We start from the raw sequence: 24,098 nt of genomic DNA, 5'->3' as shown, positions 1-24,098 counted from the left end.
CACGTTTCATCTAAACTGCTGGTACCGGGCTGGTCCAAATCAGTTAACAAACAGATTTTCCTTTTTTTGATTGCAGCAGCACTCAAATCTCCCTCATTTAGACGTTTGTGCTTGAAAGGACAAGGCACGGGAGATGCAGGTAAGCTCTCCACACCAGTTACCTAGTCCATGTCGTCTCCAGGGCCACTAATCTCACTGTTATGCATAGTATTTGCATACTATCAGCCTGGATAGAAGTAAACGAAGAAGCTTACCTCCCATTAGCTAACCTAAGATCAGAATCCCGATCGAAGTCATCATCTTCATCTTTAGACATGGAATTATCAGCGTCAACTTCTGCATAGGACCTGAAACCTGTGGTTGTGTGGCCTGTGCCATTGCCTCCTACAACTGGAGAGTCATTCTCTTTTGGAATATCAAATTCTCCTCCAATCCACATAGAAGTTTCAGATTCCTTCCTATCCCAAATTCGATGGTTTTGGTAAATATGAATGAGCTTCTCAGCCTGCTCTGGATGCAGTCTACATACAGGCAAGTGACACCAATGTTAGAAAAGTTCTTCATGTTTATAAATGAACAAAGGGCTTATTTGTTCCGCTTTAATGTCAAGACATTGCTGTATGTACTAAAATTCTGCTCAGCCTCAGAATTCGAAGTTGTCAAACCAAGAATATAGCATGCAAACCTCCAAAGCATTGCCCCCGAGTCACAGCTGAAGCTGACCGCAGAGGCCCAAACATGCCAAGGTGAATCTCCATCCTTGCCTTTCTCAAGCAATTCTTGTGCATCACAGCTGTCTGCAATGGAAAAGGGGCTAGTTCCATCGACGTACGCAAAGTACTCCTGATTTAGCTTGTGGGCATCTTCAACATTTGGATAGAAACGATGTTGAACACGATTGAATGCTGCTGTTGCTTCCTGTCTGTTCCTATCCTCCCTGTAACGCGGATTTAGACACCAGGCTGCCCCAAACAAGTCACAGGATCTTATATACTGATCCTCCTATTTCTGCAGAAAGTCTTCAAGCTACTGTTTGTCCTCTGCACTAAAACTTGTAACTGCTGCTGTCTTGAACTTCAAAAAACACCATGCTTGCCACACAAAGCCAATGGTTGAAGCTGAGCAATCAAAGAACTTGATTGCCATGACCACCGGCTCCATCAACTGCATCACCTTCTCAACACCCGCCCAGAAATTAAAATCCTCCACTGCCGTCATGGCTTGGTTAGTAGTGTCTGTTGTTGTTGCGGGTTGGCTTCGTAGCCAATCTTTAAATCCAGTATTCCTAAACAACCTCTACAATGCTCCATGCTCTTCCTATAATCACCTGAGCATGTAATAATAGGTTCCAAACCTGTGAAAGAAACAAAAAAAGTGTTAAAGTCAGTAACAAACAGTTAACAACTCTAATACTCACCGAGTAGTGACAGGTTTGACAAGTTGCCGCTTAGGATGCTGAGCTTGATAAAAAGCATGCACACGAGTGGAGTTCTTCACAAATTGAACTATACACTTCCCTATGTCCAGATATTGTTTGATGTTGTCTAAACCTGCCCAAGACATTAGTACAAAGTTCAGAGCATGACACTGGCATGGAACACTCCACATATCTTCAAACTCAACTTCAAATTTGCATCCAACAAGCTACATGTTGGCCGCATTATCCATTACTATTGCTGATAATCCACGCTTCCTCTCTATATGCCACATTTGATCATGTAATGTGTTTCCATTGCCAGGGATGTTGTTTATGGCTACATTTGCATCATCAGTGAGTACCCGAGTGTTTATAGCTGAAACCACACTCTTCAATTTGCTATACAAGATATCAGTTGCATTGCAAAACAAACAAGTTAATTGGACGTTACATGAAAATACAATGCATACCTGAAGATTCACAACACTCAAATGAGCCATAAAAAAACTCTTCATGGTGTGTTGCATCAACGATCATAATATTCTGAATATGCTACCCACTAACTGTCTTCCAACCGTCCGTTACCAAGCAAAGCGGTCGTGGGTTGTATGCACCTGTAGCTTTTTCAGGTTGTTGATCAATGCGCTCAACCTTTTCATGGTATATCTCATCCAAGAAGTCTTCATGCAAAGCCTTCAGCGAAGGCAAAGGAAACATGGAACCACGTTGGGCGTGTCTACCAGCTGCTAGGTTGCATGCTCTGGCCTCGATATAAACTCCCAATGCATACTCCTTCTGCCATGCCCTGAGTTCTTCAGGGGTCAACGCCCTTCCTGTCATTCCTTTGAGAGCTGTTGTTTCTTGCAAGATACAACTTGTTGAACCTATCTGAGGCCATGTAGTAGACACTATTATATCGATCTGATTCCCAGCTGCACGTAAACCACCCACAGAGATGCAGCCAATTGTAGCTAACTCAGTCTCTCAAACCTGCTGCCATAACCGCTCTGCATCAACCTGATCTTCACCCTCCAACCATTCTATCCATTCCCATGCTTTGTTGTCGTTACTGCTTAGAAAGGCAAACATGTTCAATCTTGGCTTGCATTCAATACTCCCACTAGCTTAAGGAGTTGATGTCGATCCTTCAACATTGCAGGCATCTTCATCCAATTGCTGCAACCCTGAAGCTCCTTGATTGCTGAACCGTGTCATTCTACCACTACCATGTCGTTCGAACTCTGCAAGCTTGATATTGTACGTCTCAATATTGTTCCTTGTTACAGACACAAACTCCTTACTGAACTCTTGTATTGGCCTGCGACACAAACTTATGTCAGCAGTGCAGCAACTTATGTCCTCCTTCTCCTTGTAGAAGCTGCAAAGATGCCTCCTGATCCCCGTAGGTCCAATTCCCTTCACGGGACATTTGCATAAGACACACCTAACCACTGCCTCCCAACTAACTTTGTCGGTGCTGAAACATCAAGGATCCGCCTTGGTGTTTTCCAAGTTCCTCTCCCTGAGTGCTAAAGGATTGCAGAAGACATATTTCCAAACCGTATCTGGAGGCCTACTAGGTCTGCCTCTAGGACTTGGAGGATGATGAGGGTTGGTCTCCTGCCCCTGGATCCCTCTCTGGTCTCCCTTGCAGCCACCCTGTTCTCGCAGCAACACTATCCTCAACACTTGGCCAAGGGTTTATGTAGTGCACGTGGTTTTTACCCTTTACCCTATGGTGATTTACCATAGGATAACACTACAAAGCAAAACCTAAGCCCTCCATGTGCCATGTGTCATATGCCACATGTCCATAGGACAGTAGTGTGGAACCTGAGGTTCAGAGCCTTGGGCCACTGAACGAAGGAATGGTACCAAACTCCCTAACATAAAGCCAAGGAATGACAGAACTGGACCATAGATCAACTCTCGAGCATACAGCCCAAGGAGCGAAGGGACAAGAGCCTGAAGCGACTTGGAATAGTTTTAGAGCAACCAACATCCCATTGCCAAGACCAGCACATAAAACAGAGCCAAATGGAGTCTAGCACTATTACAACATATTGGTGGCCTAACGCAAGGACATAGGTACTCCACCAGCTAGCATGGAATGGAACTTGGGCTTAGACTTAAGCTGGACTCAAAACAAGGACAGGCACGCAAGCGGGAGCTAAGTGCACATACAAAGATCAGTTTCTCAACTATCTTAGTCGGATACTGATAACAGGTCTAGCAATACTGATCTCCTACCGTTGTGGCAATAAGAAAAGAATATTCGAAAAGATTAACCGACAAGTAACTTTTGATACCCAAAGTCACATTTGCGACACTCTCCCCCCCTAGGGAAGATCGACGTCCTCGTCGATGCATACTCGAGTCTAGACCACTGCCAAGGAAACAACTCCAGAAAAAGTTCACGGTGATCACACTATATGAGAAATGCACTGACTTAAATGAGTTAGAAGGCAACCTCTTTGTCTAACACGAATGTGCTACCAACTTAGACACCTTCTGGCCGTCACCGACAAGAAAATGACCAACAGAGTTAGCCACCCTTGCTGCTCTGGGTGTCACCCAGCTTACAAAAGTGTGATATGCCCCTGCCCGCAAGGACATAGAGAGAAAAACCAGAGGCCCCAACCCTCTTGAGCAAAGAAACCAAACCCAGTAAGGTTTAGATAGACTATTGTAAACAGGTAGTTAGAGTTGTTTACATGGTCACGCCCTTTTAACAGAATAAGGAACATCAACAGAGAATGTGACCAGTCGACAGTAGCTACTCCATGACTAGAGATTTCATCATGCACATGAAGTGCTAAAACTAGTTTGCTTATACCGGCCTAAATTCAAATATCGATAGATGAACAATATCAAAGTCATAGACAATGATATCTCAAAGACTTAATTATTAGTGAATAAATCTTATATTAGAACAAAAAGTATTCCAAGTAAGTTATCATCCGATAAACTAGTATTATAGTATAGGAACCACCAAGATCACTATAGTTGGAAACATAAGAATCACTATCCAACAAAATTCAATAGCAAGAATATTCAAGGAAACTCAATGATAAAATTGAATTATCAAAAATTGCAGAATCTACCATCTTGAAGAATGGCAAATCATTTTTACCAATAATAAAAAAGACCTCATTGCCAAATGTGCAGAGAATTTCTGATAAGGATAATCAACTACCGTAGATGATAGTGAATCATTACTAATAATTGCTAGATGTAAATACTAACTTCAACATCAAAACTAACAAGCCAAAATGGCTTCCCCAATAACTTTTAACAATCATTATTCGAACAAGGAGACATGTTTGGGTTTCATGCTGTTCATCCAATTTTTATTGAATCAATCTCTCTTACACTAGACAACATGGCATTAGAGGGTGTTTGACATCCAAGATGATGAGGAGACAAAGGCAGTGTAGAATGCATAGGCATGAGCAGCAGCGTACTATGTGGAGCACTCAGTTCATGAGAACCAAGTGGATAAGAGCACCTCCTATAGGAGATGCCACAGCCTCCTCCTCTTAATCCTCCTCCTCCCCCTCCCCTTCTTCGAATTGTTCCCCCATACCGCTTTTTATCAATCTGGAAAAGAGAAATCAAATATTACCTCCTAGACCTTGAACAAGCCGAGCAGGACAAATGGGCTGCGCTCAATGATAAAGCCCTGGGCTTCTAGGAGGGCATGGGCCACCCTCACAGCAATCCACGAGCAGCAGAAACCAGCTAATCGCACACAGCTTCACAGGAAGCTTTACTCCATGCCGATGTCTGAGGCTGATGACCAGTTGCTTCAATCAACAGCACTTGGCGAGAAGTGATAACACTGCCTTGCACCGTAAGACGAGGGAGAAGATCCAAGACTTCTTCCTACAACACCACCTGAAAGACAGGCAAGAAGAAAACATCACGATCTAATGGGAGTCCTTCTAGCTCGACCAAGAAGTTCGACCCATGCCCGCACTGCTCACAGGGAGCCCAAGTGTCCAATGACGAACGCTAATTCATCAACCGATGCAACTAATTTTGTTACTGTACATTCTCTTTACATTGCTTCTCAGTATGGTACCTCAACCAGTGATTTGTAGCTGCCTGCCATCCCTACTGCAATGGTAGCTGGTGGATTGACTTCTTGGAGCGTTTTGAATTGAGCGGTTTCAGTACCACTATCCATGACGTGTACCTTGTTCCAAAGAAAGTGTGAACTTGCTCTCTATTGCCCTGGACCAGCTCGAGTTGTGGCATCAGCATATTGGACATGCCGCATTGCTCATCTTGCCAAAGATAGTCTTGCCAAAGGCCTCCAAGTTACACGTCAGAACCTTGTATATAGATTATCAGTTTAGGGTTTAGGGTAAACCGGTTTCAAAGCGCATTCCTTTTTGCAGGGTCGCGTTTGCTTTCATTTTAGGACATTGTTAAGGAACCTTTCCCTGTTGCTCTGCCTGTAATGGTCGTGCATGAGAAACCCCTGATGTGCCACTTTCCACCACACCAAGAACAGAGAAGAGTGCTCCAATAGATAGAAACCATCTCCAAACGGCTGACATGGCCAATCATGTTGCCTTGTTGAGAGAAATCCTGATACATAGTGAAAGGATGGAGAAGAGAGATGGAATCGGCCATAGCTGAGCAAGGAAGGAGAAGAAGAGAGAGAGGTGTAGGAAAATAAGAAAACATAACCCTACCTTTAGTTCCTGCTCTTGTTTATATGGTCTCGTCTTGCTCCTCGTTTTGGAAATTGCAACTGAGCTGGCAACCATCACACTTGAATGTTTGAATCTTTTGGTGATGACAAGTCCTGCATAAGTGAAAAAGTAAGAACAAGGTTTCCAGCTAAACATGAAAGAACATACGACTGAAAGATCAAAGATCAGTGCATCTGGAAGCACAGCACCAAGATGCCATCATAGTCTTCGAGCCGTTTAAGCTCGATAGTGCCTGGAAAGAATAAATTGGAAGATAATTTAGTACGAGAAAGACAAGAAAAAAACCGGAGAGAGAAGCACAAACATGTAAGCTAGAAGCCATTGCTTATTACAAAGAATGCTGATGTGATGCATTCACGTTTGTGTCTCGTGTTTGCCTCTCAATTCCTCTTTTGTCTGATTCTGTGAGGAATTTAGACAGTAAAATACATGAAGAAGGAGTGGACGCTCAAACCACCAAACGTGCAGATTGACAGGCTGGAAAATTGCCTAACTTGCGTCAACTAGTCTCAATCTGCTTAAAATGCTCATTCAAAACCTGCTCAAACAGATCATTCTGCAAGATTGTTGATGTAAGAAGACGGTCTAGAAGCTCACATTGAACACTGACTTGGAGCTTGAGGCACAGCTTTGCATAAATCTAATCCTCATCAAGGGGAAACGAAGTGAGAAAAGACAAAATCATGATATCACTAGTATTGTCCAGCAAATGTAAAACTTCTGAATATATATAAAATATTAATGCTAGACAAATCCTGGACAAGTACAAATCAATATTGTCATTCAATTTTTTTCTCTTTAAATAAATAAATAAATAAGAAAATAAATAAATAAATATATATATATATATATATATATATATATATATATATATATATATATATATATATATATATATATATATATTAGAACATAGAACTTTTAGGAATATGAATATATTTAGAACACTTAGATTTTAAGAGAAAAAAATACAAAATGAATTGCTAAGACTAGATATTTTTTAAAGATATTAGATGCAAAGTATAAGCCAAGAATATTATCAAATTTCTAACATTAAGAATTCAAGCACACTAATATATTAGATAATAAAATAGTAAAAGAACAAGTGCTAAAAATATATTTAATAATTAGATGTTAATGCATAAGAAAATTTAGAATACTAAGATCTTAAGAACACTAATATATTATTACCCAGACTCAAACAAAATCAAAGAAGTATTATTAAGAATAGTTTTTATTAATATAGAGAACAAGATTTAAGAACATTAATATTACTCAAAGCCAGACAAAGTCTAAAAGTAAAGAATATTAACTTTGTGAGGTCTATTCTTCAGTGTTACAAATGCATGGAGCAAGGATTAAACTCAAATGCTTTGATTACTTTTTTGCCACATCATTGAGCACATGCATTCCTCACTCCACAACATAATCACAGTCAACAGTGTGGCAGCACCTTCTTCTCTCACCCCAGGCAATTGGCCACCACCCATTGGCTGAGAGTAAACATCAGCACGATTATTTGCTAAAATGTGGTTTATTCGCTAAGACGTGGTTAAAGAAATAACTCTTCTACAATACCAATTTGCTGAGAGTGGTGCCCTAAACTCAAGCCATACAGATCAACGGTGCAGATCTAGCGGCGGCGTATGGCGGATGATGAAGAAATGGAAGAGCTTGTAGAGTTCATTGAAGACATAGATGGGGCAGAGGGTCATGAATTTCACCTTTCTGATGGTAGAGTGGACGTATATGAGGTTCTGCGGGTGTTCTCGGCTACCATCTCCGTGAAGCACGAGGAGCAACCAAGGGTATGGAGGACTCTTGAACCAAGAAAAGAAGATGGTCTCAGCAAACCGAAATTTCGGGCTGGATCTTCTCATGTCATTCGTCCCACGAGAGGTGTGCTACTTTATGCAGCGTGAGGATGGTCTTCACTACGAGCAGATTATGGCTTTACGGTGCCTTCATGCGGCTGTTAGTCGGGTGGATACACCAGAATATGATGCATCTCCAGAAACTAGACGAGGGAGCTCCAGGTCTGAAGCATCAGTTGAGACTCGACGATGTTATAGCTTTCATCAGGCAGGGTTTGGGCTTTCCTACAGGCCAAAGGATTTTTCTTTCATGGTACTTTGACGAGGCAAACAGGGCTTCGAAGGTTGGGGAGGCGACGTGGTTACAGGACATGTTTTCTGCATACGTCTCCTGGTTCGCATCCAAGCGTGCCTCGGACACGCTTGTGCTGTTTACGGCAGCGACCACACGGTATTCTGCAGCATCGCTCGCCAGGAGGGCGCAAACGCTTTACATTCCGCTCCCGCCCTTGACTAATGACGACGTCTATGACATCGTTCAGGAATTCTTCGACCGGGTGGCGAGCTCAGTTCGCCAAGGGGCACGCATCGAACTGAGCAACGAGTGGAAGAAGGTCCTCCGCTTTGCTGGAGGCAATCCGAGGATTGTCTCATTCCTTTTGAAGGGGCTGGTGTCACGAAGTTTTGGCGCGATCCCACTGGAGAAGTTCAATATGGAGCTGCAGAAGGGATTAGTTGTGACAAGAGCCAGGGCGTTGGTTGAGAACGCATCAAATCTGTTTGTCAACTCAGAGATTGACCTTCAAGGCAGTCCAGAACGCATGCAGAGAGTCATTCCAGGTGCTAAAGCTAGTCTGATGCTGAAGGCCATCTACATTTCCCAACTTGGAACTATCGTCAGACGTGCAGACAAGGTATGGGACGGGCGCTTTGAAGATACTTGGGGTGATTTAGAAGGTCAAGGTATTGTGGGTTTGGTAGAGATAGAGCGAGGGCCTCCCACACGTCCCCCACGGAAAGCATGCAAGGTGTTTTCGGGTCTCGCTCCAAATGCGCGTGTCAGGTACTCTCCCATTGCAGCTTACTCTTTGGCACTGGCCGACTCCATCCCAAAAGGATTATGGCCCGATTTGACAAACGATTCCTGGGCTGTAAAGGAGGACTCAGACGTCCTTGGGTTCACATTCATGCTTTGGCTGAAAACACACTTGGATGGCGGTAAGCTTGATGCTCTTGCATGTTCAGACACTCTCCTCTTTTCCTTTTGCAGGTCAAGAATTCAAGCTCAGGGACATCATACCTTCCCACTCAAGCTTAAGTGACTACCTGGATGGTTTAAATCTTCAATTGCCTTTGCCACCTGGTAAGTTTTGTGGGTATTTGATCTTTAGCTTTAACTCTGTTACATGCAGAGGAACTAGATTGGACAATCTGTCAGCCAGAGGTGCTACCAACATCAAGAGCAGAGTCGTTAGAGCTTATGGCTGGGGATCCTAAAGCTTTTATATTCTCTCTCAAGAAGAATATGTATGTGGACGCTATCATAAGGGTACAAAAGATATGCAGAAGCAAGGCACCACAGGATTGTTTTATCTTGATTGAGAGCAAGTACAGTTGGAATGATCAGAACACTCTTGGTAACATGATGGAGAAAGTATGCCATAACATCCAAGACTGGGGGCTTAAAATGGAGGAGGTGATTCATATATATTGGTTGGATGAAAAAACTACCACTGCATGGAATGCACAAGTTGAAGGATGGACTCCACAAAATCTTATACTTGGTAGCTTTTCTAGTGAGAGTCCATTTGAATTGCTTACTTGTATTTAACATTATATTAACTTCATATTATACATCCTTCCCATTCCTATCTGGTTGTGTATGCAAGTTTAGTGTTGATATTGGTGGCATAGTAGTATTAACAGCAACATTTAATGAAGTTTTTAGCTTGAAACTTGCTTTGTTCAAACTTTCAATCTCTTCTTTCAAAAGATTGCAACTTCACTCAACTAGCCACTCCTCTAGCACAGAATTTGGCTTTAAAATAATTAAGCTGTGGATCTTGCTTGATTCCCACAATAGTAAATTCAACTTGACTTTAGCCCTAGCACATAGAGTGTTTAGGTTCTGCTTTATAGTTATCTTATAGTAAATTACTATAAGATAAATGGTAAAAATTATATGTGCTATAGGCTTGTTTGGTTCCTACATAAGTTCCTGCATAAAAATGTAATAAATGTGCTTGCAGGCTAAATATACCTTTCCCCTATTCTCCCTCTATGTAAAATCTGGATAGGTACAAGATGGATTTTTGTAGATTCTGACAGTGTAGCTTGTACCCTTTGACAATTCAGTCACAACAACAAACTCCTTAGCCACGGCACTGATGTAGTTTATCCTTGTGATTGTGCATTTCAATGCCTTTGCCAACTTAATCTTCTCTTGCGCATGAAATGGAAAACCTATATATTTTCAGCCTTCCCATTCCTATTTGGTCGTGTATGCCGGTCTAGTGTTGACATTGGTGGCATATCAATATCAATAGCAACATTTGAGGAAGTCTTTAATGGGAAACTTACTCTCTCTAGACTTTCAATCTCTTCTTTCAAAAGATTGCAACTTCACTCAACTGGCCACTCCTCTGGCACAAAATCTAGCTTCAAAATAATTGAGTTGTGAATCCGGCTTGTATGAGTAACATTAGTCCTATAACAGTAAATCTAGCTTGACTGGTGGCATATCAATATCAATAGCAACATTTGAGGAAGTCTTTAATGGGAAACTTACTCTCTCTAGACTTTCAATCTCTTCTTTCAAAAGATTGCAACTTCACTCAACTGGCCACTCCTCTGGCACAAAATCTAGCTTCAAAATAATTGAGTTGTGAATCCGGCTTATATGAGTAACATTAGTTCTATAACAGTAAATCTAGCTTGGTTGGTGGCTCTTCACCCTTAGATCTCGACAGCCCTAGAAACATGGCACTGCTGAAGAACTTGAACTTGAGCGCACAAATGTGAGACACTAACCTTTACTCCCAATCATTCTGGAGCAACGTGCATTGATCTTGGCCCTGACTTTTCAAATTGCCCAATTGATATGAGAAATTGGCTCACGAGCAATATCGTTCTCAACCTCTGGCACTAGACTCACTTGTGTAACAACTGGCACCTCCTTTACTCCATGTTCCTTAGTTCTTTTCTAATGTCGAGAAACAAAATGGTAGTTAAATTCTGTATAACACACTTTATTTCTCTCCCCTTAAGCCAATTGGAAAAGGGGCAATTGCTTGATGAGAGAGCCTTTAGTGGCTATTTTATCCCCATTTATCCCCAATGTTCTAAGGATCCACAGTGACAATATATCTAAATCTCATCCCATAATCACATGTGCTACGCTTTGGATGGTGAGAGTTAGAAGGAGTGATGTTTGGCCCATCAAATGTCTGTCGATGCTTCATATGGGCTGTCCTTATGTCCTCGAGTGGTTCATAACTTGATTTTATAGAAGTTCCAACAACAATTTCCTCCACCATCTTAGACATTGACCCTACTGCTAGTGTTGTCTTTCTACCAACCCACTCTCAAAGTTTGTCTAAGTTCGGACTTGTACCAGCAAAATTTGCTTTCTGTGCAGCCAAAGCTTTCGATGACTGATCAAGAGATCTAGTGAGGTCGAAGAATGTAGCTTCATAGAAGAACAATTTTTCTTTCCCTGCTTCAGAAGCTTTCCAACTCTAATGTTTGCTTTCAGAAAGATTAATTATTGGTGTAAGTGTTATGTCATCGAGTGGTTGATCTTAGGAAAAATGCAACATTTGAATGTAACAAGAAAAAAAAATGAGAGAAAGTTTACATGGAGAGTATAATGACCCCACTAAAACATTCAAACTTCCCACCATGCAAACTAACATTTCATTTGTGGAAGGCATTCAATTGGCACTTTATCTCCTTTATGCCATTATATATGCATCTTTTTTGCTTTTTCCTTGCGCTGCTCTTTAGTTGATGCATCCATCCATTCTTGACAAAACTGCTTAAACTCGTGATGGAAGTTAAATTTAATGCATCAGTAATGTTCGTTAACATTTTTTGCCCAATGAAATTCACAACTCTTCTCTCTACTTTGTAATGGCTAACTTTTATCACCTCTAAACACTTGTTGAACAGCCAACCAATTTGCACCAGTAACATCTGCCATGAAACCACGGAAGTTGGGTTTTTTCCTGGTAAACCGTTTGCAACATGACAACTTGATACCAAACTATACGGTCAAGGCACTCATCACAAGCTGGTGTCAAGCAAACAACGTTGCTCCAACTACTCCTGAGGCTGCTGCTCTTGAGAAAAATGTGGGCTGTGTAAGGAACGCGGCCAGTGGCCGCTACTACAGGCAAACCAAGTCCCTGGGGCGAGCTTCTCGCTTTCATTCCTTACGGGAGCTTGACAGACGACATAACAGCTTTCAGGACAGGGTGACAAGAAGTGGTGAGATGTCGCAGGCTTTCGAGCAACTCATTACAAACTTGGTGATTGATTTGAGCTCTCCGTTTGCTGGAGCTCCCTGCTGGCTAAAGACGACATGCAGAGCAGGATATTGGTTGTCGAGGCCGGTGCCGTGAGGCCGCTGATCGCGTTATTAGACGATGGTGACGAGCATACCCAGGAAATCGCCGTGACAGCTTCTCTTGAACCTCTCCATCAACGACAACAACAAGGCGGAGACCTCCCGGGCGGGTGCCATCGATCCACTGGTGAGGGTGTTGAAAGCGGGAAGCAGCGCAGCAGTGGAGAACGCTGCCGCTACGCTCTTCAACCTTTCCGTGGTGGACAACAACAAGGAAGTGATCGGTGCCGCGGGTGCGATATCTCCTCTGGTGGAACTGCTGGCAAGCGGCAGCCCCGGTGGCAAGAAGGACGCAGCAACGGGGCTCTTCAACCTCTCAACCTCTCACGACAACAAGCCGAGGATGGTCAGAGCTGGAGCTATCAGGCCGCTGGTGGGGCATGGTGGACAAAGCGGTTGCCATACTGGCGAATCTGTCAACTGTGCCAGAAGGGAGAGTGTCCATCGCCGAGGAAGGAGGCATCATCGCGCTGGTCCAGGTGGTGGAGACGGGCTCCCCGCGAGGACAAGAGAATGCCGCGGCTGCTCTGCTCCATCTCTGCATCAACAGTAGCAAGCACCGAGCAATGGTGTTGCAGGAAGGCGCGGTGCCACCGTTGCATGCGTTATCTCTCGCGGGCACACCACGAGGCAAAGATAAGGTACTTCAACTTTCTTTCTACGCTCACAGAGGGATTTTTTGATACGGAAATGTGTCTAGGCACTGGCGCTACTTCGTCACTTTCGAGAGCAACGAGTTGGAAAGCAACAGGAGTACTGATGTTCGCTTTGTGCCGCCATAGAGGTGAGCTTTGAATCACAACAAGTGCCCGACTTTGCTATGGTATTCTGATCGTTCACGCTGGAGAAGCCAGAGGTCAGCTTGAGCTACTGTTCTGTCAACGAAGCTTTTGGGATTTAAACCAGGTAGTGACATCGTCAAAGAAGGAGATACGGTTGTTATAGCATCAAGTGATGTCACAGATCTTCTTCTTGCTGCTGCCTAAAGCTGACAACCCGGTTCCAGGCGAGCTTCCATGGCTCGTTGCCAGTTTGTCTTGCATGGATGAGGAAGCCAAGGCCAACGATCACCAGAATGGATGCAATCACCGTCCTGCGAAGCGATTTCCATCTGCACAGCTTGCCCGCCGTGTGTGGGCAGTCGACGTAAAGCCTCAATACCTGCGAGAAAGAAGTTTAGCTTTGAAAACTCGAGCTATACTGTACCTTCATTCCGTAAGCTTTTGCGGAGGCCACGGCCAGCGCCAAGTCGTTGTCGCTGGACAAAAGTATCAAGTCGCCTTCATCGTCTTTGTACTGCCCATGTCAACCTGGATATATCAAATCAATGGACTCGACGCTATCACCGGATTTACCAAGAGTTGGAGGTTCTCGTCCTCGCAGCCAATCCGGACCGAAACTGTTGCAAGGACCTCTTCAAGGCTTTGCGTCCCTGCGTGACACAAGATATGAGAGTGACGATGATGACGCGGATAGACCAAGGTACCGCAAGTGAAGCGATGGACACAGCCTTTCGGGTCTTCTACCTTGAAGGAGAAGAAATTTGCTAGCCACAGGGACGGGTAGACAGTTTTCACGGCAATCAACTCGGATGTCAAGTTTGCAGAGACGTCGCTGCAACCATATAACGATTATATACAGAGAAGATCGAGGTTTTTGTTACCTGCATGCTGTGGTAACGGAGTTTGATGCATCCAGTTTCACAATTTCTTCCTCAACCTGGAGCGTTACACAATAATCAACTCTGCCCCTTGGAAGCTTCTGGCTTACACTGGCAAGGCCGCATTCCACGAGAGCCATGACGTTCACGCATCCAACCACGTTCCTGTCTGCAAAAAGTGCGAGTGGTATTCGAAATCACACAAGCCGGCCCCGTATGCTTACCTTGGTCCAGAATGGGTAAGTGGCAAAAGCGGCCGTCGTGCATGATATGCAGGGCATCCACGACTGCCGTGTCTAACGAGGCACACTCCACATTCCGTGTCATCACCTGACCACACACGGTTGTTTAGTTTCAAGAGGACACAGATTCAAGCAAAACCTTTTCAATGGTTGTGGAGGTTGGGCAAAGGCCTTTAGCAACAACTCGCATTAGCAGGTCCTTCGACCTGCAAGTTTCTCAGCTTTGTTGGAAGATAATAGATTAATGGCTTACGTGAAAATGCCCACTGGATTCCTGCCAGAAGCTACAATAACATAGTCGCTGCTGAACTCTAGCATCTTCTTTGTGGCCGTATCCACCGTTTCATTCGGACAGATTGTGACTGCACTGCAGTTAAGGTTCAATGTGAGAGCTGTAAGCAACCTTCACTTACTTGAAAGATTGCATTATCAAAGATCCTAACGTCGGTTGAAATGTTTGATCCCGGAGAGCTTCAATGGACGCTGCGGAGACTGCATTTTAAGGCCAGTTATAGCAGCAGCATCGAAAACGAAAAAAAAAAAAGAAGAAGCACGTACCCTTTTCCGGGTGCATAGCAGCAAATGACGCTGCCATATGCCACTCCAGCGTAACAATTGCATCGTACAAACATTTCTTCATGTTCACGAGAGAGATAACTTGTCCATTGTCAACAACAGGCAGGTGCCTAAATTTCCCTGATGACAGAAAAAAGTCAGCATAAAGACGATAAAGCTCAAAGCCAAAAGCTAGCTATAGCTAGTGCAATGTAAGTTTCTTCTCCCTCGCGTTTATTTGAGGTGGTGAAAAAGGAAGAAACTTGGCTAAACCTCGAATCATCTTCCGGAGGGCATGATCGGCCAGCGCATCACTGGCAATATAGACTGGGTTCCTGGTCATAACTGAGGACACACAGGTTTCTTCGGGCTTAAGACCCTTGGCAATCACTCTAGCCACCACATCCTGCACATAGCACCGCAAGCAAAGCCTCTTTCTCAAGCTCTAGACAAGACCACCTTCCTTTAAACTTTAGCTCGTCATGTCCTATCTAGCATCGCATGGGCGAACGAAGGAGTGAGTACCTTGTCTGTGAAAATCCCACATAGCACAGAGTCGGAATCCGTGAGCAAGACAGCGTCAATCCGAGCGGCCGCCATGCGCCGGCACGCATCCGCGACCGAGGAGCTGTCGCGGATGATCAGAGCCTTGGCGGGCCTCAGCTTGGCCACACTGCGCCTCCCTAGCCCCGACCTGTGAGCAACAAGAGTGAGTTCTCTCGAATTGATCGCGATCGCGATCGCGAGCTCACAGATTACGCCCGATGCTGCCGGTGCTGCCACGATCCGGCGCCATCCTGCTGCTCATCGCGGCTGCCGCATTGCGCACTGGATCCGCCACAATGCCGCTCATCCTCCTCCTCCCTCGACCTAAATTTTTTATTCCCAGCTTTGAATGGATCGGGCGGTATATAGGTCCAGGGATTGGACGGCTGCGATCTCGCCAGCGCCATTTCCTCTTTGAATCACAGAACCGTCTCTCTTTGGAAGAGAAGGAAGACGATCATGTCTAGCAAGAAGAAAATCTTGCTGCTGGTCCAGCAAAACCAGAATCAAAGCAGCCGAACGTACCTGGAATTCGATTCCATCCCACTGTGCATGGAAGGTATTAGAAGAGCACGAAAAACCAAAACAATGATCGATTCCAATCCAAAAGTTCTCGCTCTTTTCTCTCAAAGGTGTATGCGCAATGTACGAAAAGAAGCTCAAGGATCTCAATCCCGAGCTCACCAGCATCTGCTACGACATTGGCGATCTCTACGACTTCATCGATGGCTTGAAAGATATCAGCGCTCTTGTGTAACTTTGCTCGCCTTCCTCCTGGAATTGGTTTGAGTAGAACTTGTGCTTTCTCTGTGCTGCGCAGGTATGATCCCAACGTTCACGGCTTCTTGCCATACGATCGGCAGTGGATCAAGCACCGTTCCTTCCAGCACTTGAGAAAACTCGCAGCTCCAGTGCAGAAGGATATCAAATAGATGGAACTAATAGGTCCATCTACGCCTGTTTGCCATACCTCTCTTGTGAACTTGTACAGTGTCTCAGCTATCAGGGATCTTAACCGGCCGCCACTGGCTGAGCTTAGAGTGATCCACGATACGCATGTTCTTCTTGCTTATCAAGATCATATCTTGGAACTCAGCATCCCAGATTACGTGATCGTCGTCCATGGAGTAGTGTTGTGCGTGAAACACTGATTGCATGGAGCTTCGCTCCAGTCCCACCTGCAAATTTTAGCGAGGCAAGCGATTAGAAACGAGAAACAAATGACTTCGTAAATTACTCTACCACGCTCAGCGTGAAGATTCCATCTTCTTTTTTGAGCATCTCCGGAGTTCGCTTGTTGAGAGGGCTCGACTCGTCGATTATGTGGCGGACCAGCATGCCGTGGTTGAGGTACGAAACCTCGGAACGAATCTGTGGCAAGTGCTTTAACCCAAAGACTCATTTGGCTAGCTAGAAAACAACTGAACATACCAGCTTCAAGGACTGCTGAGCTCGAAAGTAAGTTCCTGCTCCGGTGATGGTGTTGTACTTGTAGCTCAAATCAACTTTGACATCGACGAGCTCACAAGGCTGAGGTCCAGCCAGAACGTAACGAGTCATAAACACTCTGCCCACAGTCAAGGAAGCGTGAGTCGAGAGAAAAAGTTGCCTTCAAGCTTACCTGACAGAACGACCGTTTCTTTTTGCAGTCGATGGGCTCACCAATGCCACAGAGGAACACCGGATCGGCTGTGACGGCTGGGACAATCTCGCGAACACTGCCGAGATTCACAAAACAAGTTTCAGGGACCAAATCTTGCAAAAGAGAGAAAAGCACCTGCACCGCTGAGAAACACAAACAGGAGCTGCGCAACCAGAGCATTTATGTTGGCTACGACGAGCGTGTAAGGAGTGAGTGGTGTCAACTCTGGTTGGAGTCCTGTAGACAAGGAGATGCTAAACATGAGCACCCGAAACACAGCCTCCCAGTCCAGTTCCAGGCCGTGCTCAAAAAACTTCGATGACGAAGAATACTGAACCACGTTGCTTGCAAAATCCAGGCCCTGAAGCTGAGGCAGATAGAGCAGCGTGAAGAACATACTTACGGCCACTGGCGCAGCAAACATGCCTAGTACAAAATCCAGCCCCGGCTTCTTGAGAATGTAGAGATATAAGTCGTAAATCACGGTCATTACCCCATGGTCGTCCTGTAGCACAGTGAAGTTCTCAAGGCCTCGAATACCCCGAAACTCAGGCAGATCAGACGTGGTGTAGGCCTCAAACTCGTCATCGCTTTCCAGGCTTTCCTCGCCATCGCTGGAGAGTAAGTTGGCAACCTGTTCAGTCACCTTGGCAACCTGTTCGACCATCGAGAGTGCTGCGACTTGCTCCACCAGCACTTCCGCGGCCTGTGTCACCTGCCCCGGGATCACTTCGTCGACAACTCTGTGCACTGCTTCGGCCATTTGCGTCTGGATCTCTGCTACTTGCTCCACAATTTTTTCAGAAACCGATGAATCTTCCACCTCTTGAACAGCAGAGGTGTTCTCGTCCACTGCGGCCACACTCGAACTCACTTGCTCATTCTCGTCGTCATTCGCCTGATGATGCTCCTGAGAAACTGATTCGAAGAGCTCGGGGTCCGAGACAATTGTCACAGCCACGGGTGCTATCACCTCCTCAACAGGCGAATCAAACCCCTGACTCCCTTCTCCTTCTTCTGCCTTGGATGCCCGTTTGTTGCGACTGGACGTTTTCCTTGTCACTCTCGCGTTTCCATTTCCTTCGTTGGAAACGCATGCACTTTGCTGCTGTAAAATAGAACATAAAGTAAAAACCTGGCGAAAGAGAACGAGTGAGTCTTACTTACCAACGCTTCATCTTGACTTTCGCTTCCACTCTCACTTCGAGGTGATCTCCTCCGCCTTCCTTTCCGCGATCTGTAACCATGAACTCCACCGCTGCTTCTCCCAATGCTTGCAATCGTTGCTACCAGCTTCCTCTGGCTCTGGCTCGTCATTAAATGCATCTCCTGTGGAACCCAGGCCTTGGATGGCGCAGTGAAAACCACGCCAAACACCGCCATTCCACCGAGGCTGCTCCTGTCAAAAATTAGCAGTAACTACATGATGCTCGCAAGAACGAAGAGAAAGCCACAGTACCTTGAGAGGAGGAGGAGCCGGCGACGAGGGCTGTTGCTTCGCCTTCGGCCGCCATACCTGTGAGAGAAGAGAGAGACAACCGGTACGTGGCAGTCACCTTTGGCGGACGCATATGTCACGTGGAAACATATCCTTGCTCTGCTGCTCTTATTCAATCAATCAATCATTCTCGTCTTCGTCAGAAAAGAAAAAACTTAAGCTAACACAAATACTCTTCTAGACAGTAGAAAGAAAAACAAAAAAAACCAAGAAACAAAAAATGAAAACGAATTCATTGGCTACACAAATTTACAGACAACACTCGTCCTCCTCGTCCAATATACACACTATGTACGTACTTGCATCAGATGCGACGAATTCAGCTCAAATCGTTGTACCGTTTGGAATAACTGCGTCTTTGATAATCGTCACAATCCCATTCTTAATGAAGTAGCCTTCTGTTTCCCTTGCAGCCTCCAACACGTTATCCTTGTTGATGATCTGAAAAAAGAAAAAGCAGTCCAGCCCAAGAAGAAAGTAAGGTCATGTGTGTCAACAGCTTTCTTTACCGTCCATACCCTCACATTCCGACCAATTCGAACGTTCTTATCGATAATAGCCTTTCGGACGACAGAGTACTTGCCAATGCCAATGGGCACGCCGCCATGGGAATGGAGATGTTCTCGGCGCTCCTCTTGCTGGAGAAACCGGATAAAGTTCGTAACGGCAAGCACTCAAAAGCTAGAAACACACCTCGTAAAAATCCGATCCCATAAGAAGAGAATCCTCGATGACCGCACCCTCTGCAATTCGGGACCTCAGGCCGACCACGGAGTGGTAGATTTTGCAATTCTGGCGTAGAGAAGCAGTTGTTAGAAGTTATTCAAGCACGCTCTAGATACTTTTTTACTTGCCTGAATGACACAGCCTTCTCCAATGATGCTCTGCACGATGTCCGCATCGTGCATTATCGAGGGTGGTAGGCACCTCGGGAGCGTATATATTGGTGAATGCTTGTCATCAAAACTGAGAAGCAAAATTCCACGAATGTCCCGTCAAGTATTGATAAGAAAAACCTTGAAAACTTGTGCACCTAAATTCAGGAGGGCTCTTAGTCAATCCTATGTTGGCATTGTAAAAAGCCTCGATTGTGCCAATATCCTCCCAGTATCCATCAAACAGGTAGGCTTGTACCTAGAAAGTAGAACAAAAGATTAAAAAATCACAAAGGCTTGAGAGAGACACAAAAGAAAAAAAAACTTACTTTCATGCCAAGCTGGGTCGCTCCAGGAATAATCTCGCTGCCAAAATCGTTTGCATTTGGAAACTTTTCATGCAGCAACTTGTACATCGCCTCCTTGCTGATAACGTATATACCCATGCTGGCAATATATGGCAACGCTTCAGCTCTCTTAGGATCTAGACCGAGGATAGTTGTGTCCACCTGTAAGAATGTCCGAAGGCGACGTTGAGGATTCAACTCAAATAAGATGCACGCACCTTCATGGCCTGAAGTATCCCACCCTTTGGCTTCTCAGCAAACTCGGTAATTTTCCCTTCTGAATCGATCTTCATGAGCCCGAAGTTCGTGGCTCTTTTTTCCTCCACTGGAACAGCGGCAACAGTGATGTCTGCCTTGGTTTGACGGTGGCTCCGAATGAACCTTTGATAGTCCATGCGGTACAAGTGGTCTCCTGCTAGGATCAAAAATTCCATGACGTCCTGGTCCTCAAAAATCCATAGGTATTGCCGGACAGCATCGGCTGTACCCTGCAGCAGCAGCAGCACGAGTCAATCCACGAACGAAGAAAGAATCCTATTTTTACCTTTAGTTAAGAAGAAAAGTCGTGTGTGGCTGTGCCAAGGAGTGGACTTACACGAAACCAGTCAGGATTATCTAAGCTCTGCTCGGCCGCAAGCACTTCCACAAAACCATCGTTTCTAAAGCCTCCCATGTTCCCAGCGTAGGCCCTGTACAGGTGACTGTTCAGAGACGTTGAGTTGTACTGCGTGAGGACGTAAATCCGGGGAATGTTGCTGTTGATACAGTTGCTCACGGGAATGTCGATGAGCCTGTAGTTGGCCCCCAGGGGCACAGCTGGTTTCGCGCGCTCTTTGGTCAACGGATGCAATCTGGTTCCGGCACCACCACCCAGGATGACGGCAAGAACACTCTGCATGCACGAATCGATCGACCAAAAATGGTGAGAAACCAAAAGAAGAACTAGCAAAGTCTGGACGTACCGAGCGCGCATCAGGCTCAAGGTAAGGAGAAGACTCGTCCCTGGCTGCCCTTGTCAATCTCATCCGCTTCTTCCAGCAACTCCATTTACTACCGCATTCAAAACCATCAAAGTTCTTTTGACAACACATTGGCCGAAAAAACTCTTGCTGCCTCCCAAACCTCACAAACGGGAGCTTAGAAGACGAGGACGAGGAAGCACTAGCACTGGATGATTGCAATGACGAAGAACAGGAGGCGACAGGGACAATCTGCGTAGTGAATCCTGCCGTCGATAGCATGGCACCAGAGGGGCCTCCTAGTGGAGGACGAAACCACCCGGAGCGCACGAAGAGGAAGAGAACCTGCCGCTACTTTCATCAAACCAACTCACATTCGCGGCTTCCACGAGAGGGCAAAAATTTCGAGCGCGCGGCGCATCCCTATCAAGCCTGCCGCCGCTGCCACGGCGATCGTCCCCCAGGATCCATCTCTAAAACCCTAACACTGTGGCGCCGAGCACCACATTGCTGCTTCCTCCTCCCTCGCCGCATCACCTTGCCCTCGATCATCCATCCCCTGGCGAGATTCTTGGGAAAATGAAGAGGCGCCTCAAAGCCCTAACCCTAGAAACACAGGCAAAAGAGATTTTTCCCTCCAAAATGTTCAAATTTAAAAAGTATCCCAGAATAGTTCAAACTATGATTAGCGCAGTCAAAGCTGGCAGAGATACGACGTGGACGCGTCGTGCTATGTTGACCCCAAACAAGTGTATAGTAGAAGTGGATCGGATGTGTATTCTACTGTTATAAATAAGAGTACAGTGTGAAAAAAAAAAAAAAACCAACCAAGTCAGTTGGAGAAAATGAAACAATGTGATGTAACGCTGGGTACGATACGAAAGCCACTACACACACACACACAAGAGAGGTCAGTTTGTATGATATAATGGCCGAGATAGGGAAGTTCCATCAGATTCCTTCCAGTCCCGGACCGCAAGAAAAGGAATTTAAAGAGAGACCGTCCCATTTTTTCTCTTGCCTGATAGCTAGGACAAATAGCAGAGTCCATCCATCCAGCCCAGACCCCAGACTGTGGTTTCTTTTTAATCGCTCAGCGTCACCACCACCACCACACCACGGCGGCCATTACTACCACCGAGCTCGATTGATGGTGTACCAGTCGCTGCTATCACTCACTTCAGCTAGTCCCTGGAGTGATCGATCGGGTCGATGATCAATTGCAGCGAAAAGGAGACGCTCTCGCAGCGCTCTCTCGCTCGCTCGTCACTCATGGACATCACAGCAGAGATTATTAGCTGGTCGTATGTATTTACTTCAAACGCAGAGCTCAGCAAGCAGAGAAACAAAGCGAAACAATGTAGGTACCTCTTAAGTTTTGGCTGATCCATCGCCGGATGACGAGACGATCTTCACTTCAATGGGTGTTGCCGCCGATCTGCTGCTGCTGCTGGCTGCCCGTCGAATCCTCTCTATATATATGTACCGTAGTCGCAAAGTGGCCAAAGTGACACCGAGAGAGTGTCGTCAAGTCCCAATGCAGAGTGTCTCGATCGAGAGAGCTCACTCTCGTTCGGCCTGGCCTCGTTGCTCGGTGTTGCCTCCATCGTCTTCCAAAAAATCTCTGAGCTAGCTCTACAGCTACGTATCCTGGAAATCCTCTCGAGTCAATCAAAATGCACGCACAGCTCCATGTCATGTTCCTTGTCCTGTCCTGCTGTCCCAAATGTCCTGTCCACCAAAGTCATTCTTCTGCTGCCCCTTTCCTTTTCCTTCCTAGTTGGCTATACAAGCTGTCGTCCGTGCTCGAATTCCTTGGTTCCTAGTTTTAGATTTGCTGCCCTGCGCTGCTGGATCCATCTCTCCAAAGCACCTGATCCTTAGCAGAACTTGGCCGACTTGAACCGGAGAGGATACATGAAGGAGTTGGCGTACTGGAAGCGGATGATCTCGCCGTGTCTCAGTGGCTTCCCATCGTTCACAAGGCAGTCGTCGTAATTCAGCCGCCGGAAGGCCTTGGGATTGACAAGCGGCGCCGAAGCGAACCAGCCGCAGAAGACGTGGATGTTGGAAGGCGCACAGTCGGACATGCAGGTATTCACGATCTGGACAACGTACTGCGGGATCCCAGACGACGAGCTGTCGCGGCCTTGAGAAATGCTAATGTCTTTGCTGGTGCACGAATCTGGCAATGTCCAAAGGCGAGGAATTAGTTCCGCTAGAATCGAATCGACCACATTGAGGGAAACATTCCCGGCTTCGATCGCGATGAAGATCATTCAAGCAGGCACACAGGCAGAGATAAAGAGTCGCCGAGGAAAGAGGGCCCAAGTCGCACGCGACGCAACTAGCATCGATCACACCAAAGAGAATAAATAATCTATAATGCATTGACACACAGCCCGATGATCTATAGTCATGAAGAAGGAATCCAGAGAGAAGAAGAGGCTTACTTCCAGCAAGTAGCTTCCGGGACGTTGCAGCAAGCTTGTGGCTTTCCGATGCGCGAATTCCATCTCCCTCTCCAGAGCTTGCGTCAGATGAACCATAGGACCCTGTCTCCAGCCTGTGATGAATGGCCTCGCCCGAGAGAGCGAAGGCGGGATCTTTCCCGACACTCCGCGATGCGTTTCCTGCCAAGAGAAACGTCCATTAGGATCGCCGAGCACAGATCCGGGGCTACATTGCGCGATTTACCTCCGAAATATCGGCAGCCGATGAGGAGGAGCGCACAAGTGAGCAGTATCGTCGCGGTCATGATGCACGAGATGTGCAAATTTGTATCGCCTGCAAGAACCGGGCATCCATCGATCGATCAAGAAACACGCGAGAAGAGAGAATGGGGAGAAATCGAAGGATATTTCGCCGATCGATAGTGAAATCTCTCACCTTAGGACAGACGCGCGCGTGCGCGCGATGGATGATTGATCGAAGGCGCCAGAAGGAACAAGAAGAAGATTAGCCTACGCGTCGTCGCCGCCGCCGCCGCCGCCTCGCTCGCTCGCTAGCTCCCACTCGCCCGCGCCGCGCCACGCCCTCCCTCGCGCAAAGAACACACAATGCCCCACTCTCGGACTTGGGCCCTTTAATCCGACCGCACGATCGACGGCGGATGTGGTCGTTAACGTATTTCACGTAAAAGAAAAAAAGAATTTGCGGCATTGCACCCACAAGTCATAAACATAAACCCTG

At 45.9% G+C, this 24,098-nt stretch overlaps 5 protein-coding genes and 1 pseudogene across 6 annotated transcripts; 2 read left to right on the top strand and 4 right to left on the bottom strand.

Annotated features, from left to right (window-relative positions):
• Positions 1-8,053: 8,053 nt before the first annotated feature.
• LOC9650426 lies at positions 8,054-9,789 on the top strand. The gene is made up of 3 exons (XM_024663101.1): positions 8,054-9,173; positions 9,226-9,318; positions 9,368-9,789. Exons 1-3 carry the CDS (start codon positions 8,066-8,068, stop codon positions 9,784-9,786), a joined length of 1,620 nt encoding a protein of 539 aa, XP_024518869.1. The 5' UTR covers positions 8,054-8,065; the 3' UTR covers positions 9,787-9,789.
• Positions 9,790-12,154: 2,365 nt separating this feature from the next.
• Positions 12,155-13,527, top strand: LOC112341990 (annotated as a pseudogene).
• LOC9650476 (CBS domain-containing protein CBSCBSPB3) lies at positions 13,473-15,701 on the bottom strand. Of its 2 annotated transcripts, none has more exons than XM_024663042.1 (12): positions 15,565-15,701; positions 15,043-15,180; positions 14,898-14,976; positions 14,738-14,851; positions 14,624-14,690; positions 14,467-14,572; positions 14,353-14,411; positions 14,246-14,301; positions 14,069-14,196; positions 13,938-14,014; positions 13,789-13,878; positions 13,473-13,743 (listed from the first exon to the last, which is right to left on the bottom strand). In XM_024663042.1, exons 1-12 carry the CDS (start codon positions 15,584-15,586, stop codon positions 13,540-13,542), a joined length of 1,140 nt encoding a protein of 379 aa, XP_024518810.1. In that variant the 5' UTR covers positions 15,587-15,701; the 3' UTR covers positions 13,473-13,539. The 2 variants fall into 2 exon arrangements, 1 of the variants encoding a protein (XP_024518810.1); XR_002990782.1 differs by having other exon boundaries at positions 13,638-13,743; positions 13,789-13,892.
• A 461-nt stretch (positions 15,702-16,162) lies between these two features.
• Positions 16,163-18,820, bottom strand: LOC112341981. Its single transcript, XM_024663041.1, has 7 exons — positions 18,687-18,820; positions 18,395-18,626; positions 17,363-18,335; positions 17,207-17,303; positions 17,017-17,152; positions 16,828-16,956; positions 16,163-16,763 (listed from the first exon to the last, which is right to left on the bottom strand). Exons 2-7 carry the CDS (start codon positions 18,608-18,610, stop codon positions 16,581-16,583), a joined length of 1,734 nt encoding a protein of 577 aa, XP_024518809.1. The 5' UTR covers positions 18,611-18,626; positions 18,687-18,820; the 3' UTR covers positions 16,163-16,580.
• A 117-nt stretch (positions 18,821-18,937) lies between these two features.
• Positions 18,938-21,498, bottom strand: LOC9650424 (glucose-1-phosphate adenylyltransferase small subunit, chloroplastic/amyloplastic). Its single transcript, XM_024663044.1, has 9 exons — positions 20,910-21,498; positions 20,543-20,839; positions 20,166-20,435; positions 19,930-20,109; positions 19,759-19,859; positions 19,580-19,691; positions 19,419-19,517; positions 19,244-19,363; positions 18,938-19,166 (listed from the first exon to the last, which is right to left on the bottom strand). The coding sequence occupies exons 1-9, from the start codon at positions 21,186-21,188 to the stop codon at positions 19,050-19,052; spliced, it is 1,575 nt and encodes a 524-aa protein (XP_024518812.1). The 5' UTR covers positions 21,189-21,498; the 3' UTR covers positions 18,938-19,049.
• A 392-nt stretch (positions 21,499-21,890) lies between these two features.
• On the bottom strand, positions 21,891-23,874 carry LOC9650475 (TPD1 protein homolog 1). Its single transcript, XM_024663043.1, has 4 exons — positions 23,796-23,874; positions 23,604-23,693; positions 23,360-23,539; positions 21,891-23,091 (listed from the first exon to the last, which is right to left on the bottom strand). The coding sequence occupies exons 2-4, from the start codon at positions 23,662-23,664 to the stop codon at positions 22,787-22,789; spliced, it is 546 nt and encodes a 181-aa protein (XP_024518811.1). The 5' UTR covers positions 23,665-23,693; positions 23,796-23,874; the 3' UTR covers positions 21,891-22,786.
• Positions 23,875-24,098: the final 224 nt, after the last annotated feature.

The sequence above is a fragment of the Selaginella moellendorffii genome, unplaced genomic scaffold, assembly GCF_000143415.4.
Source record: "Selaginella moellendorffii unplaced genomic scaffold, v1.0 SELMOscaffold_96, whole genome shotgun sequence".
NCBI classification, from domain to species: domain Eukaryota; kingdom Viridiplantae; phylum Streptophyta; class Lycopodiopsida; order Selaginellales; family Selaginellaceae; genus Selaginella; species Selaginella moellendorffii.
This window is presented reverse-complemented; position numbering and strand designations above follow the sequence as displayed.